The sequence below is a fragment of the Pundamilia nyererei genome, unplaced genomic scaffold, assembly GCF_000239375.1.
Source record: "Pundamilia nyererei isolate P.nyererei 1_Seehausen unplaced genomic scaffold, PunNye1.0 scaffold00102, whole genome shotgun sequence".
NCBI lineage: Eukaryota > Metazoa > Chordata > Actinopteri > Cichliformes > Cichlidae > Pundamilia > Pundamilia nyererei.
The window spans coordinates 1,384,385-1,402,669 of NW_005187503.1; the positions used below are offsets into that span (position 1 = coordinate 1,384,385).

Here is an 18,285-nt window from a genome sequence, read left to right on the forward strand (position 1 = left end):
GTATTTTGTGTGTGCACACGCTGGCCAATAAAGGCTCTCTTTTTGTTTACCTTGCTTGCCTGTGTATCTTACACTTTGCTCTTCTCCTCAGTGTTGATCACAGTGAGACCATTTGGAATGAGCTTAATTGAAATTTTGAGTTTAACAGCTAAAACTTAGAGACCATCAAAGGTAGAAGCACAGTTTTTATGCAGACTGGTCAAAAACATTTTGAAAAATGCCCGGTGATGGCTTCTGAGCCCCCTTTAAAATTATTAACCAAAATACTTCATCCATGAATCTTTCTGTGCTGTTATGAAATTTCAGCTGCATGCTAAAAATTGTGCAAAATAAACCCTTACATCAATGGCTCATCTCAGTCTCTGATACTATTTTTGCTAACCTGAACTTCTCCTTTGATGATAAAAAGGCAATTACCTGTTCCTCCATTAGATGTCACTCTTGCACACAGCTGATCTCAGCTGAATGTGATTGACAAGGCAGATTTAACCTCAGTTACCTTTTTTTTAAAGAGCTGGGACAAAGAAAAACTTCTTACACATTTTTTTTTTTTTTTGCTTTCTTCAGAGTTTCTTACAGGTCATACTCTGGCACAGGCTGACACTTGTGCTTCTCCTTTGATCCCAGCTCGTTTGCAGGATGCTTTAAAGCAAAACTTTAAAGTTTTTGGGTTTTTTTTTTACTTCTCACATATTCCCCTGTTGTCAGGAGCAGAGAGGACCCTTAGCTCCACCAGTTTATCCACATTTCATGGCCTAATGAGTTTGGACAATCCAGCCTCGTCTCTTTTCATTATCTGCTCCTGCAAATCACGTTGGGGGTCACGTGGGAGAGGACAGTCATGGGGTTTCCTTACAGACACACAGGCTGTCTCACACACACATACAGCACACACTCTGATATAGTTACTGTACATTAGTGAGTTTTTATGAATATTTGTCTTCATGCATGAATAGGCATGCATTAATTACGACTAATTATTTAGCATATGTAAACTGAGCTATGTTAAGGAGGGCTCGGTGCATTTGGACCCTTCTTGCTCACACATTTTTTTCAGGGGGGTCATCAGCTATGCATCCATAATTTTGGGAATATTTCCATTAAGAAAGGGCCAGAAATTCCGCTTCGGGGGAATCACTGAAAAGAAATCCTCATTGACAACCTTAATAATGTCTATAACACATATATTATTAATATTGACTGGAACAGTTAATATTAATAATATATAATATAATATATAATTTAGTGCCATATTTACACTCTTCACAGGTTGCAGAATTATTAGCGGCAACTTCTGTAGCTTAACTGCTGCTCCTAAACCTACTCACAGGCTCTGCTTCATTTGTCTTTATGGTCACAGCTAGCAGCATCTGTGTTTGTCAGCTGACTTCTGTGACTCATCATTTCCTCTAATGGGTCTCGTCATGATTGGTCCAAATGGCCCCAAATCAAAAGCTGGATTCGGGTGCCTCCCAGTCCAAAACCACAGAATTCCTCAGCCAATCGAGCAATGCGAGACTCCATGACATCACTGCCTGAGGAATGAACTGGCATAAGAATTGTTTGGAAAGTGACCCAGCTAAGGAGGGACCAGTTTGGACTGCTCCTATGAGGCTTGCAACCATCAGTCAAAGGGGTCATTTAGGCAGACTTCTGGGCATGTTATGTGTGTGTGTGTTTGCGCAATGCCAGTTTTCTTGTTGAGCAAATAGCAGGGAACATTCCAGCCTCTCCTGAGTGCAGTTAAAGTGCTGCGGTTTTGTTGAGCACTTACACAATACCGTGGGTTTCATTGAGGCCATTCAAAAGACACATTCTGGTTGTGAGACATAAAAGCACGTACATCATGGCTGAGGTTGTGTAAGCCATAAATACTTGGTCACACATAATACTTTCAGTGTTTTTCAAGTACACATTTTTAGGTACTTTGCTTAAATACATCTAATTTATCTCCACTATGCTGTTGTACACTTGTAATCTTCTGCATTTCAGGCATTTTTACTGGACTATCTTAACATGATAGCTATTATTATGCCACAGGTTTGCCTTAAAAAAAAAACAAAAAAAACGACTTTTATATTTAGGCTTATTTGAGGCTTATGCCTTCAGAACTGCCTTAATTCTTTGTGGCAAAGATTCTGCAGAGATTTTGGTCTGTACTGATATTTGCTGGCTGCACATCCATTATGTGAATCTCCTGTTCCACCGATTCTCAAAGGTGATCTGTCAGGACCTTCTTGCTGTGGTGCAACAGTGCTAACCACTGTGCCACCGTGCTGGCCTGCATCTAAACCAGGGGTGGGCAACTCCAGACCTCAAGGCCGGTGTCCTGCAAGTTTTAGATATCACCCTGGATCAACATACCCGAATGAAATGATTAATTCATTAGCAGGCCTCTGGAGAACTTCAAGACATGTTAAGGAGGTAATTTAGCCATTTAAATCAGCTGTGTTGGATCAAGGATACATCTAAAACCTGCAGGGACACGGGCCCTTGAGGCCCACCCCTGATCTAAATCAAGCTAAAGTGCTACTAAGAGGACCAAAGTGTGCCAAGAAAATATCCCCCGCACCATTATGCCACTGGCAGCCTGAAGTGTTCATATAAGGCTGGATGGATCAATGCACTGGTGTTGTTTACACCAAATTCTGACCCTACTAGTAGAAATCAAGATTCATCAGACCAACCAACAAATTTCTAATATTCTGTTATACAGTTCTGATGAGCCCATGTGAACTGTAGCCTTAGTTTCCTGTTTTTACTTGACAGGAGCAGCACCTGGTGTGGTCTTCTGCTGCTGCAGTCAGTCTGAATGGCGACGTGATTGTAACAAGTGGCTATTTGAGTTACTGTTGCCTTCCTAACACTCAAAGGAGTTTGGAAATCAACAAAATATTTTCTCCCCGAGAACTGGCGCTTACTGGATATTTTCTCTTTTTGCACCATTCTCTGTAAGCCCAAGTGATGGAAAATCCCAGCAGATCACCAGTTTCTGAAAAATTAAAACCAGCTTTTCCAGCACCAACAACCATGTCACGTTCAACGTCACTTAAATTAGCTTTGTTCATCCAACCATATCTGCATCCCTACTACATGCCTATGAACTGAACTGCTGTCGTGTGATTGGCTGGCATTTGTGTTAACAAACAGTGAGTATACACACTATATTGTCAAAAGTATTCAAACATCTGCCTTCAAATCCATATGAACTTGAGTGACATCCCATTCTTGATTCTTGCTTCAGTGGTTTCGGTGCACCGTTTGCAGCTTCAGTCAGCCATCCAAATCTGATAAGCGGATGTTGAGGCACATAGTGCGCAGATGTCACCAACTTTCTCCAGACTCAATCGCTACAGTTCTCCAAACCTCATGTGGTTTTTGGATCAGCTCAAGAAGAGAGAGCTTCATGGAATGGGTTTCCATGGAGCTGCATCCAAGTCTTAGATCATCAAGTGCAAAGCATTGTAGCACACCTACACTGGACTCTCGAGCAGTGGAGACGTGTTCTCTGGAGCGACGAATTACACTTTCCCCTCAGTCAATCTGTTGGACAAGTCTGGGTTTAGTGATTGCCAGGAGAACAGTACATGTCTGACTGCTTTGTGCCTGGTGTAAAGTTTGGTAGAGGGGCGATTATAGTGCAGGGATGTTTTTTTTTAGAAGTGGGGTTTGACCCCTTAACTCCAGTGAAAGGAATTGGCCAGTACTGAGTGCTGACTCAGTCAACTCAAGAGAACACCTTTGGGATGAATTGGAGCCAAACCTTCTCATGAATGATCAGGATTGATCGAAAAGTCGAAAAATTCTTATGCACACTCAGTCATTTTGTTTTCAAAGCAGACTTGAAATATGACAGAAACCCCTCAGTTCAAAAAAGAGACAGGGGTAGTCCTAGTAGAGATAAAATGTAAGGTGCATGGCTGTACTTGAGTAAAAAGGTTTGATACTTTCTCCTCCAAATACACACATGTTTCCACTGAGGTTATTAATGACAGTCATCCTAAAGGAGGCCAAGTCCACCTGCTGCTTGCTCAGCAATGTGTATATAAACTGGGAAGCACTTCAGAGGGGTTCTTGTCTGCACACTGTTTGCAAACCTGGAAAAACCATCACTGCCTGTGAACCATAGCTGTTCTCTTCTCAGGAAGTCCCTGAGACCCCGGAGGTCCATTTTTCACAGCAAGCTGAGGCTCAGACTAAACCACGCTGCTGAGTTTTAGGTGAGCAAAGGGTAGACTTTCTTGTTCACTACTGGCTCTCGTTTTGTTCGCACCCCAATATGGTGACAAATTATATTTTAGAGAGGAAATAGCTGGAAGTGTCCCAGCACAACATAACAGGAAGTCGGTCAACACTTTGTAACTGGGCACAGAACCAGAGAGAAGAAAGCAATGGAGTTTTTAATGAGCATGCTTTGCATGTAGGCACAGCTGGAAAGCAGAGCATAGAGTGTATGAACTCCCCTGATGCTAACTAATGTTCTCATGGCCACCCTCTCCCTTTCCCCTCACTCATTTCATTTTCCTCTCCACTCCCTCTTCCCCCCTCGTCTTTGCCAAGTGTCTCTCAAAGCAGAGTTTATGAAATATGAATTGTCTTTGGGAGTTTTCAAACTAATCAAATGCATATTGTAGTGATGAAAGAGAGCACACAGAGGACAAGGGTTTGCAAATGGAAACAGCTTTTGGGGGAAAGGGTGTACAAATGGCAGACAGTAATGTAAAGTGATATGCAGACGGGAATAGGAGGTGCCGGGTGGGGACAACATAAAGAATGAGAGCTTGAAAAGAAATCAGATTTATATAAAACTGTTTATTAACATCTTTAAAAAAGATTTAGACACAGCTATAAAGCTTTATTTGTTTTTTAAAAAAGGAATGTAGTATGATACATAATGAATAAGTTTACTGTTATAAAAACAATACCAGCTGAAGCATTTTGAGCACTGTTTGACCTGACCAACACCGACTCTCTGAGAGGAAGAAGAAGAAGAAAAACAAGGCGAGTAAATGTAAACCATGCGTGAGGCACAAAACAGAAGTATTGTATGACAGTCCTGGGGAAAAAAATTCTTCATTCTCTCTCATAAACTCTGGTGCAGACAACATCTCCAGCAGTCATTGTCTGAAAGAAAACAGCAACACAGACACATAAGACACAGTTCATGTTTTTCTTTTTTTAAAGCTGTTTAACAACCATTTAGTCAGCAAGAAAAAGATTGAGAACAGGTGTCCTAGAGCAGGATGTGTTTAAAGTCAGCTTATTTTGTCAAAATTTCTTTTACCCAAAGGAAAAAACAGATTTTTAAAGGTAGTTACATGAAAGGGAAATCTTTGTTAGGACAGCAGCTGACAGTCTCATGATTACATCTCTGAAGGCTGAACTTTCCCAGTATATTCAACTTTAATGCTAAACCAACATCATAATGCATAAAAAATTTTAAAACATAAAACTGAGCACACAAAGGCAAGCTTCAATTGAATTCAATTTATACAGCACCAAATCACAAAACTCCAACGATCAGGTATGACCAAGCACTTGACGATAGCGGGGAGGAAAAACTCCTTTTTAACAGGAAGAAACCTCCAGCAGAACCAGTCTTAGGGGGTGGTTAGGGTTGGGGGTGAAACAAACATCAGGGGACATCAGATTTCATTATGCTTTTTTACAAATTATGATATAATCCTTTTGACATAGCCCTTGTGTACTCCACACTGGGGCAAATTCCCTACTTTAAATGTATTTCACCTGTAGTTTTCACCTCCATTCAAGCACAGCCTGCTCTAACTGTAACTGGTCAACACCACTCTGAAATGGAAAACATTTCAGCAGACGTACACTAGAGTCTACAAAATTGTGGAACAATTTCAGAACAATATAATAATAAACTTTGAATATTTCATCATTGTAGTTTGTATTATTAAAAGATTCTGACAATCTGGAGAAATCACATGGCCTGTGGTCTTCAGGCAATCGGGGAGCATCACATTAGAAACAGACATGATTCTGTTATAAAAATCACTGCATGGGCTCAGGAACACTTCCAGAAATAACTGTCTGTGAACACAGTTCACTGTACCATCCACAAATGACAATTAAAGCCCTCTAATGCACAAACACAGGCATCTTTTCATTTAAACTGGACTCAGGCAAAGCGGAAGACCTTTCCTTAGTAAGTCGAACCGAAATTTGAAATTCTTTTTTGGAAAACATGGACACAACATCCTGCAGACTAAAGAGGAGAGGGACTTTTCTGGCTTGTTATCAGCACTCAGTTCAAAATTCTGCATCAGAGATGACATGGAGGCAAATGAGCGGGCTGTGAAATTGGCAGCTTGCATATCTGGAAAGGCAGCATCAGTGCTGAAAGGCTCATTCAGGTTTTGCAGCAACAGATGCTCCCATCCAGCATTTCCAGGGAAGGCCTTGCATGTTTCAGCAAGACAATGTTTTTGTTATGAAATTCAAAATGAGCCAATATTTTTCTCCTTTTAGAGATTTCACATGTGTTCTTTGTCCTCTTGTGAATAAAACATGGGTTTTATGAATGTATTACTTCCTGGAAGCTGAAAATGAATTCAAATCTTACTTGGGGGTCCTAAAATATCTACACTGAGACTTAAATTGATAGCACTGTTCATTTTGTGCTTATTGCACGTACCAGTACGAGCTCTCCATCATTGGTCAGCTCTCGGGTCCACGCTGTCTTCAGCCCATCGCCTTTCTGTAAAGTCTGTTCGCAGCTGATCTTTCTGTCTGTTTCCCACTTAGGAAAACTCTGCAGGGATTCACATGAGAAAACGTATCAATGCCTGAATTAAGTTATAGCAAAGTTCAGGTTTGGTCATAACCGGAGCTCAGTGTGCTGGTTGCTGCACGTCAAAATGTTTTCACGGCTTGTCCTTCATCACCCACTCGGTATGAAGATGAAAAACAGATCTCTTCGAGTTGCACTGAAATTATTTCCATATGTTTCTTTTGCACAGAGCTGGGGCTAGTTATGCTGTCCTTGGCCAAATCCCGGTATGCATGTACTAACATTACACAGTTTTTGTGTTTTTTGGTTAATTTGAAGCAAAGAGACGTGTACCGTGCAGGGACGTCCATCCACCGTGGTCTCGCTGAAAGATTGACCCACGGTGAAGGAGACATTGGTGGTGCGGACGCTGGTGGATGTCTTGATGGACAGAGTCTCTTCCTGCTGGGTGATTTCCACTGCCGGGCTGGACGCCGCTGCCACTGCAATCTTCCTCAAGAACACGTTGACACCTGACCACAGACACGCAGACCAAATGTGAAACCAGAGCTGTGCAGTGCTGGTCTTTACAGTGGGGAATGAGTATAATCATAGCTGTGCGTGCCAGGCAAACTTTATCTGAAGGGCATGCATGTTTTACTCTGATTTCCCCACATTCTGCTAATTTTACAACGTCTGTATGGGACACAGTGCTGGGAAGTTTTATTGCATACCCTTCAACAAAATTAAATATTGTCTGATTCCTCCATAACAAAGGTTATGCACGAAATCATTTCTGGAAGCCTAAACATTTTCAAAACAGTCCGCGTTGTTGCATTGCCACACAGTAACCAAAGTCTGAAAAAATAAAGCAGGGAAATGTTCATTGTGATTCATTTCTTTCAAGTCTATACATGCAGGCTATAGTGAATGACGTAAAAAAAACAAGAGCATTAATCTCACAGACATATGGCAAGCTTCAGAAAATGGTTCCTGCTAATGAAGAGCACATGGGATTTCCTCTTAACAAGGCACAACATACAGAACCACTGGTATGAAACCACTTATTTCTGTTGTTAAAGGCACAGTTCACTGCAAAAATAAAAGTAATTCATTAGCCTGTCAAATGAAAAACAACCTGAAGTTTCTTCATCCTCACAGCCTGAGCCACTTTTCAAAGAAATCCGTTTGTAATCCTCATCTTTTTTTGAGATTTGAGATAAGAGTCTGGTTTTCTAGAAAAAATATTTCTAATAATGATCACTGAAGATAAGAATCAGATATGGTATGACGCATTGTGTGCATAGACAACTGGAAAAACTGTAGAAAATGAGTCCATCTGAATGTGTCTTGCAGTTTTGCGTCTCTCTTTTTGTTGTCATTTTTGAGTCTCTGTAGTCATTTTTGGGGTAGTTTCTCTTTGCAGTTCTTTGATGTACTTCTCAAAGAGCGATGGTAAATGGGCTGGTCCTTATACAGTTCTTTTTTTTACCTGACCATTCAAAGCACTTTATATCTATTATAGAGCTTTTTATTCAACCATTCGCTTTTTTCCGTCTTTCACACGCATTCATACTCTGATGAACCCATTGGAGAGCAACTTGGGGTTCGGTATTTTGCTCCAGGATACTTTGGAGACTGAAGCACGGATCAGACCACTAACCTTTCAGTCAGTAGATGACCCGCTCCACCTCCTGAGCTACAGCCACCCAAATATTAACAGAGTTATTCAAGTGAATATTGTCTCTCAATCTGAAATAGAAATATTTATACAGGCTTCTTATTTCATTGTGGTAATGTGTTATTCCTTCGCCTGAACACATCTGCTAAAGCTGGAAGGTTTCTCACCAGGTCCCATATGACACCACTTCTGATTTCTTTACACTGGGTTCAGTTTAAGATTTTGGTGATCACTGTGATCAGACGTATCTCTATATTAGGGAGCTTTTTCAACCAGAAAATCTTCCCGATGGTACCTGGTCCAGGATGAAGAGCAAAGAAAATCGTGCTTTGGGGTTTTGGAGGGGGTCCTTTAGTCCTTAAACTGGATCTGCAGACACTGTTGATACCCTCAAGAAGACCCACCAGTGCAACCTCATTTTTATTTACTTGCATCAGTTTAAACTCCTCTAGTAGTTCCATCTATTATTTTGTATCGTTTTCTATGTTTCTATAAAACACTTTGTGACTTTTGTTCTGTAGAAATACAGCAAGAAAAGAAAAGGTTGAATGAATAGCACCATGGAAGTGTTGTGAGTAGAGATGTAAATTATTGTGAATGTAACCTTTTGCTGTGTGAGTTGGACTGGCTTCAGTGATTTAAAAAAAACACCCCAAAAATCTGATTCAGACCAGATTTGCTCATGCATAACAGAAGCAGCAGGCACTCAGTCTCTCTCTCTCTCTCTCTCTCTTTCTCTCTCTCTCTCTCTCTTTCTCACACGCGCGCGCACACACACACACACACAGCCCTAGATTAAGCCAGAGAGGCCCCAGGCATTGTAGGAAAGTCAGTCTCAGACCTGGCAGTCTGCTGGGGCCCATGTCGAGGCTTAGTTCCGTTTACAGTGGCTCTAATTACAACCGCATGAGCAGGAGCTTGCCACAGATGAGCCTAGTCTCATCGTCCTCCATAGGATATTTGTCTTCACATTTTTAAGGGATGCCACCGGATGGCACTCGCCTGACCTCTCACTCCTGTTTTCAGTAGAAAGCCTGTGTGGCTTAACAGAACCAATATTCCCAGGACCACATTAGCCACTATGCAGGAGCAAGCCAGTTTAGCCACATGCAGAGCCACTTCAGACCGCTTCGGCTCTCCAGCCGATTTCTGAGCCCAACGGATAATGCCAAAATGACTGACAGGACTTTTTTTTTTTTTTATCGAGATGCATCCCACCTCCTTCCTTTTTGTTTTACAGTTCATGATTAAAATCAGTGCAAAACATGCATGTTTAACGTTCCGCGTGTAAATAATTTTTTATACTTAAAAATAAGATGTTCCTCTTTTGTAATACATAAATACAGTTATTCTGCTTGTTTTTTTCAAGAAAGCAAATTAAATGAGCTAATTGATGCGAAGGTCCAAATATAATAATTTTTAAAAATCCATTCACTCACCAAGCGCTCTCAAAAGTTCCTCGAAGTTTTCCGAAGACTTCATTTTCCATTTTCCAGAGAAATCGGTGACTTTATTCTCCATTTCTGTGCAAGCACTTGCAGAAATTAATATTATTGGATTATCAGCGGATTATAAACCTATTCTGGTCGCAGTCACTGTTTCTCTATATGTCTGTCCTCCCGCGTTCACCGGTTGGTAAAGTCGTCTCCTCTGCCTGCATCTGAGCCTCCATTCATTGGCTGACTGCTCGCCTGGATCTGATGCCGGTCCAGCCAATGCAGAAGCCAGTGGCAGGGAGGGACTTTCCCCCTCGCTCCCCGATTCCAAGTCTACCCTCCACCTCTGTCAGCATGGTGAAAGATTTGGATAAGAGCTGGAGAATTCACTTCCAGTAAGTCCTTTGATGTTGATGGGCTGCCAGCTCGGATATTAAATAGAAGCGTTAATTGTTTTTAAGATGGCACTATGTTACTCCCAGATATTTGACAAGAGCTCCTGATAATAAAACAAAAACATGGAATGAGGCTGAAACTTATTACTTATTAAGTTTAGGACTATTTAAGAAGCAAGGGTGTTTGGTTTTAAAGGGCTGGAATGCCAAATCAGATATCAGGTTAATGTGTTTAGCTCCAAAGCTGGGTTGGAAAGGCTGGTAATGAAAAAGGAAAAGATAAGACAGCCAGCTGGAGGCATCCATCCAGGAACATGCCATCGGCATTGCCACCCTGCAATTAAAACTTTAGAGCATGAGTGTCAAACTCATTTTAATCCAGCGTCCACATAGAGCCCAGTTTAAACTCAAGTGCATCGGACCAGCAAAAACAAGGCTTAATAGCCCATTAAAAAATGTGTTTCCCTTTCTTTCAGCGCAAGAGCAGCGCAGGACTCCATAAACAGAGAGGGTGGCCCGGTGTGCGTGTGATTAATGCAGACAAAATCTAAAGCAATAACTAACAAAGCAAAGCAAAAGAATGAACAGAATCAACCAACAAGGGAGGAAAGGAGATGCTGAAACATGCCCTGGACTGTTTTTGTGGCCAATAAGACTCATGTTTCACTGATAGCTGGCTTATTTATGTGAATGAAAAAGCTTATATTTAATATACCTGATAAAACTTATATTATCATCTCACTCTGTCTTTATCTGAACTGGACAGGGGCTGATTACTATCTGCTCAGTGAATCACAGTTCAAATGCTCCTTTCCTTTGCATGCAAACCACAATTATAGTTGCTTTATACAAAAACACAATAAAAAAGGTCATTCACATTTAGAAACATTTGGTTTGTTGTGCATTAAATAAATTGAGAGGAGGTCAGAAGAAGTTGTCCTGTGTCTTTGCGGATCTAAAGGAATCATATGATAGGGTGCCAAGAAGGGAACTGTGGTGCTGATGAGGAAGTGAGGAGTGGCAGAGAAATATGTGAGGGTGGTGCAGGACATGTATGAGGACAGTGAGACAGTGAGGAGGTGTGCAGCGTGAGTGACAGTTGGTTTCAAGGTGGGGGTGGGATTACATCAGGGATCGGCTCTGAGCCACTTTTGTTTGTGGTGGTGATGGACAGGCAGACAGATGAGGCCAGGAAGGAGTCTCCACAGACTATAATGTTCACAGACAACATTGTGATCTGTTGTGAGAGTAGACAGACGGAACAGTAAAGATGCAAAGAGGAGAGAGAGAGTGAAGGTGGATGAGTTTAAATGTCTGGGTTCAACAATCCAAACCAAACACAGTGTACAAGTGCGATGAAGAAGAGAGGGCATGGGAAAACAGACAAAATAATAATAATTTAAAAACAGGCTAAATTAATGTGATCGCAGGTTGGGCAATGCAATGACAGTAATCAGCAGAAATCAGCAGAAACTAATAAATAAATAAACAATTTGAATATTCACATAAGTATCATCAGTGGGATGTGTGTGATCATAATGTGGATGAAACTTACTGGCAGAGTTTGTAGATGCAAACTTCCATTTTATGTTTCTCTCTCTCTCTCTCTCTCACACACACACACAGAGAGAGAGAGAGAGAGAGAGAGAGCGAGAGAGACTCGGTGCCAAGAAGGTTTCAGCAGCGCTGGATGAGACGGGATGCCTCTGGAAACACGATGCACTGCATTCACCCAACAAAAGGAGTCATGATGTTATCTGTGCAGGCTGTCTAAGCATTCCTCCCCGTGGCACCATGCAGATACAGTAGCCTATAGAGTTACAGAAACATGGGAGTTGACCTCATCTGCAATGTTATGTAGAGAAAAGGCAGATTAATTAGACCCACCTTACACACAGCAGCATTCACCGCTAGCTGACCTCAGACAGAGGACAACAGCAGAGCACAGGGGATGAGGAGAAAGAGAGGAGAATAGCCCTGATGAAAGAATAACACCGGACACTGCTCTCACTGCTGCTATGACAACAGATGTAACTCCATGAAGCTGTGATTCCCCTGAAAGCTATCTCCCTTTATACAGCCTCTAATGGCAGCAGTTTGGTTCCCTGCTCTAGAGAGACATGATTGTTTGTTTGTTTGATTTTCTCTCTCTGATTAATTCAGATTATTTTATTTGTATGTGTTTGTGTGTGTGGCTGTGTAGTTCCTGGGTGGAGGCTGTGAACCCCTGCACACATGACTGTGTGCAGGGGTTCTATAACTAATCAGCATCCATCAATGCATATATACTCTGTCAACAACAACAACAACAACAATAATAATAATAATACATTTTTATTTATATAGCACCTCTCTAGACAGAGTCACAAAGTGCAGCACATAAGATAACAAGTCATAAAAAGGTAAAAACAGACAATATAAAACAGGCAAAAATTAACCAAAAGCAGTTGAACTGAGTTTTGAATTGTTTATTAAAAACAACTATTGAGTCCACAGTTCTTAAGGTTTGGGGGAAAGAGTTCCACAGGCTAGGGGCCACAGTGGCAAAAGCTTAGTTCTCATCTTAGTCTGTTTTATAGCAAGTAAGCCCTGATCAGATGACCTCAGGGACCTGCTAGGGACATCGGGCTGTAGCAGATCAGAGATGTAGGCTGGTGCCAGTCCATGCAAAGCTCTATAAGTCAAGACCAGGATCTTAAAATGGACTCTAAATTCAACAGGAAGCCAGTGTAGCTGAGATAGCAATGGTGTTACATATGAATACGTAGAGGATTTTGTCAAAAGCCTACCTGCAGCATTTTGCACAACCTGCAGACGATCCAGAGAACCTTTGCTTAGACACATAAACAGTGAGTTACAATAGTCCAAGCGTGAGGAAATAAATGGATGTATAACAATCTCCAGTTCAGAGTGAGATAAAATAGGGCTTAACAAACCAGAGAATTCTCATGCCCATCCAATGTAAGAGTCAACTCAAAAGTGACACCTAAATTCCTGATAGAGGATTTAACATAGACCGAGAGAGGACCAAGGGCTTTCACTATCTGGGATGATAATCTGTCTGGAGCGCACATGAGGACTTCAGTTTTCCCCTCGTTGAGTTGGAGAAAATTTGCAGCCATCCAACGTTTGATAGAATCTAAGCAGTCATTCAGAAGCTGAAGCTTAGATAAATCCTGGGGCTTAAAAGAAATATCATCAGCATAACAGTGTAAGTGATAAGAAATCTCCTCAAAAGAGCCCATTATATGCTGGAAGGGGAGAAGATATATTAAAAACAATAAAGGCCCCAAAACCGAACCTTGAGGGAGACCATAAATAAGGGAGGTAGAGGATGACCTAAAATCGGAGACCACCACAGAATAGGATCGGTGATGTATGAGGAGAACCACTCAAAGGCAGTTCCAGATACACCCAGTGCTTTAGCCTTTCAAGGAGCATGCGGTGGTCAACAGTCTCAAAAGCTGACGTGAGGTCCAACATATGTAGAACAGAGCATTTTCCTGCATCATTACTCATCAAAATAACAAAATAACAAATATTAACAACAGCATGGAGTCAGAAGTTCATTGGATAAAAGATTAAATACCGTAGATAAAACTAAAGGGGTGTTGTTTTTACCTGTAGGAGGCAGAGCTGGAGACATTGAAGTTTTTATTGAGACAGGCCAGGATACACAAGAATAAGTGCATCAGAAGGACAGCTCAGGTCAAGTGATTTTGAGACAAAGTTAGAGAGGTAAGGCTGAGATGGTTTGGACGTGCACAGGAGGGATAGCGGATATGTTTGCAAAGGTTGCTGAAGATGCTGCCAGGCAGGGGGGAAAGAGGAAGCCCACAAAGGAGATTCGGGGATAAAGTGAAGGAGGATGTGAAGATAGACAGAGGCAGATGACCATAAATACATTTTCACTTCAAGTTTTCACCTTTAAGAAATATTTCAAAATGATAAAAGGGTTTATGAAGCATACGTGTCTTTTAAAGTAAAGTAGAGTCTCGAACATAACTGAAAATTTAATTTTAGAATAAAATATCTGGGAGGAGAAAAAAAAAGAGGCAGAAAAGCCTTTACCACGGGACAGATGCCATTTACTAAAACGGTTGAGTCAAACGCCCCCTAGTGTTTGTGTTTATGCGGCGCTTCTTGTGTCCGGAACCTTTTGTCGTTAGGCGTTTACAGCCGAACGAGAGTTGAGCAAGCACCGGTCTCATCATGGCGAGACACCTTCGATTCATTTCCCGGACGGTGATGGTCCAAAACGGGGATGTGGATGCCGCGTACAAGACTTTAAACAGGTCACTGCGAGGTTTTTGAATTTAACGTTGTTTGTCAGATGTGTTTGTTATCCGACCAGAGGCGCGCTAACGGCCCAGCCTAGCTTGTTGCTCAATGTCACAGAGCTGCGCCTGCGCAGTGGGGACAACACAGTTTACAGAATACGCTTTTTCTGAGGCTTTTTTGTGTTTTAATTTTTAAGATAGATATACATGTAATCAAAAAGCGAAATTCACTACACGTTTAAATTGAAATTGATTAAAGTCTGCGTATTTTAAGCATATTAGCATCATTCGCGGTTTTTAAAGAGCATAACGTAAAATAAATTCGACTTAAAATTGCGCTAGAAAAAACAGTAATTTCACACATTTCGACAATTTTATTTAGCTCTGTTGTTTAGTTGTTACATTTGGATTTCAAAGTAAAAGCAGGGAGAATTCTAGTTTTTTTTTTTCTCGGTGGGGGGTGGGGAGTTGGACGGGACCATGAATTAACTGTGTGACCCGTGAGAAAATCATAAAGGATAAATAAAGTGTTAAGGACTGATTTTAAAAGACATTAGCCATGATCTTCCAGCCTTTGTGCAGAGTCCTTTGCCCCGATACAGATGGTATTACAGTGCACAAGAGTCTGTATAGTGAACTGCTAAAAGACTGTACTGCATGGTAGTAGAAGAAGGTTTTAGATCTGAAAGTAACTTAAAAGTAGCAGTACTTCTCTGTAAAATGCGCTTTTCCAAATTAAAACACTACATGTAAAGTTCTAGGAGTAAAAGTACATATCTCAACATGGTGTGCAGTGTCCTCTTTAAAAATTGGAGAGGTTGCAGGCCTATAAACCTATCTACAGCAAATGGACAATATCTGAATATCTGTCATGTCCTTCATAAATTGAAAAAAATCCAGCAAAGACCTGACACAGAACTTGAGAGATCCTTCTGCCTTTTTAGCTGAGAAATAGTCAGCAAATCACTGCAACTATTCTCCATTTTACTAGCAAAATATATAAAGAAATGAGGGGTGGCCCAAGACTTTTGCACATTATTTTTGCATAGATTTTATGGCTCAAGATGATTAATTTTTAAATGTTTATTTGGATCCAAAAGCAGAGCACGCACAATTTTTTGAAGGACTAACATTTCAAGATCTATTTATTTTTGGTCCTCTCTGTTATTTGGACTATTTTAAATACATATTTAAAGGGTATATGTTGTCCTGTGGTCAGGAACAAGTTACAGTTTATCTTGGCATTACGTCCCAGTTACAGTTTATCCTATGGCTGGGAGCCAGTTACGGTTTGTGCTGTGGTTAGGTGCAGTTCTGGTTACAGTTTACCTATGAATCCGTGATTCAGTCTCATTAGAAGCTGACTGTGTTTGCATGCCCTCAGACTCTGAAAACGTAATGTTCTCTGTTGTACTTCTTACATTTTGACATTTTGTCTGGGTGAGTTACCGATTAGTCTAAAAAACAAAAAAGATGAATAAAAATGTAATGGTTTTAGCATATTAAGCACTTATAAGCAGAGGCTGACATCTAATAGGAACCGATGCACTTGGGACTACATTTGTGTCACTTTTACTGCTCTTTCTGTTTACTAAGTCTAATCTATTCACACGTTTTTTCTGTTTACTCCAGGATTCTGACTCAGGATGGCATTGTTGACACAGTGAAGCGCAAACGATACTACGAGAAGCCCTGCCGAGAACGACAGCGGAAGAACTTTGAGAACTGCAGGCGTATATACCACATGGAGATGGCCAGAAAAATTGCCTTTATCTCCAGGACAAACAGAGAAGATCCCTGGCTCGGCTGCTAGGGAGATGGCTCCTGTTGGAAAAGGAATGGACTGGATAAGACTGGGGAAGCAAAGCTGAAAGAAGCAAACAAGACCAACATAATGCTGCTGCCTGAGCCTAAAGGACCAGGCAAACGCAGACAAAAGTGGTGTTTATGTGGTCACATTGTAAACACAAAAAATGTGATTTAATTGTCTCCATTTTGAACATTTCTAATAAATTAGACACTTAGGACTTATCACAGTTGATCTTTTATTTGAATAACAAACTGGTGTATTCTGTAAACTCAGCTGTGTGTGTATTGGGTGATGTTTTTGCCCATATATGGCACTGGAAGTAGTTTAACGCGACCTCATTTTCTGAAGGAAACAATGCTGCGATGCTTTGGGTTTTTGTGTGTGTGTGTGTGAATGAGGTCTTGGCTCAGCAGCATCGTACTGTAAATTAATTCAAGGTCACTAATGCACAGTGTGGCGTTAATGTCCACCGACAATGTCGGCCACCTCCTGCAATGCTGCTTAAGCGAGGCGCGTCGGCCGCGCACGTCTGTCTCGGCTGTTTCCAGCAGGGGGCTTTGATGTGTGCACTTGCTCTCTCCTCACTCACACAGGGAAAGTTAAACATTTTCACCACGCTTACTTGTCTCCGAGGTTACCAGGTCATGTTTATATCCTGTCCTCTGTCTTCAGGCAGTGGGTGGCATTGTAAGGACTGAGGGGAGAGCTCTGACAGATGACCTGTGTATATTTCACACTGTAAAAGGTTGACTATCCTCACAACATAACTGTTTTTAAAGGATACGCTAATTTGTATGACTAGTGGATCTAACAGTAGTGAAAAGTGTTTTGGTTCTAATCCTCACAGTAGTTACAAATTTCCCCTCAAAAGCAGAAAAACATTTAACTGTTATGGAGGGTTAACTGGAACTACTTTTTGTTCCCATGGAACTGTCCTGTGGATTATCCACAGCTACAGTTTGTTACTGGTGATTTTGTTAAACAATGCTGCGAGTTTTAACTCCATGCTGGCAGAGTAATGTGTAAAACATGGCCAAATTAAAATAATGAGTGTCTGCATAGCTACAAACATATATACTACTTGGGCCACCCTACAGGAGCTGTTTAGTCATGAAAACCATGCCATGAAGTTCCCGGCGTGCAGCTTTGGGCTGATGTTATTGTCAGGGGAGATTTGGAGTAAACCGGGGTATTTGGTCACAAGTACACTCCTTTGAAAACGACATTAGTGAATAACTGACATTATTTGTCCCAGGAATGATAAAAGGAAGAATCATATCTAACCTTGGTTCTTTTGATTGCACTGTAAGATCAGAGTAGGCCTGCTGCTCCACACTGAATGGAGCCATCTGCAAAGGTGGTTATATTGATATGTTACCACCTTTTTTAACCACCTCTGCTGCTTCAAAATTCCCACCAGTCGACAACTGCAGGACTAGGTCAAACATTGGATCAGGGGTTTTCTTTCACAGGATGTTTACAAGATCCGAAGGAATACCTGGACCTGCTCCAAGTTAAACCAGTAGGCCTCGCCACACCTCTCGGGAATCCCTGGGTTAGGCTAAGGGTTTGGGAGGTATCATGTTTGGTTATTACAAAGATTGCCAAACAAACACGCTTGTGTGTATTTGGTCACGTATAACTACGCACAGGCAGCAGTCACTGCTTGGGGAACATTGGTAATAGATAACAAGGCTCAATCAAAATAAGAGAAAAGCTCTTCCAACAACATTTGAGGTGGATCAGATGGGGTACAGGCAGTATTAAGTAATAGGTGATTGGTCCATAGTTCAGTTTTTTATTTTAAGGTTTAATCTGTGGCTTTCTTTATGATGTAGACTGTGCATCCAGCAGACTTGGTAAAGTAATATCATCAAGACAGGCGCAAACACTTTTGTTGGCTTGCACCCAACATAAACACACTGCCAGCTTCCTTTCCACTCATAA

The 18,285-nt window shown here is 41.3% G+C and overlaps 2 protein-coding genes across 2 annotated transcripts; one reads left to right on the forward strand and one right to left on the reverse strand.

The window, feature by feature from the left end:
- Nucleotides 1-4,864: 4,864 nt before the first annotated feature.
- crabp2b (cellular retinoic acid binding protein 2, b) lies at nt 4,865-10,181 on the reverse strand. The gene is made up of 4 exons (XM_005740679.1): nt 9,857-10,181; nt 7,091-7,269; nt 6,662-6,778; nt 4,865-5,124 (listed from the first exon to the last, which is right to left on the reverse strand). Exons 1-4 carry the CDS (start codon nt 9,936-9,938, stop codon nt 5,074-5,076), a joined length of 429 nt encoding a protein of 142 aa, XP_005740736.1. The 5' UTR covers nt 9,939-10,181; the 3' UTR covers nt 4,865-5,073.
- Nucleotides 10,182-14,381: 4,200 nt separating this feature from the next.
- On the forward strand, nt 14,382-16,560 carry mrps21 (mitochondrial ribosomal protein S21). The gene is made up of 2 exons (XM_005740680.2): nt 14,382-14,543; nt 16,161-16,560. The coding sequence occupies exons 1-2, from the start codon at nt 14,461-14,463 to the stop codon at nt 16,339-16,341; spliced, it is 264 nt and encodes an 87-aa protein (XP_005740737.1). The 5' UTR covers nt 14,382-14,460; the 3' UTR covers nt 16,342-16,560.
- The last annotated feature ends 1,725 nt before the right edge of the window (nt 16,561-18,285 follow it).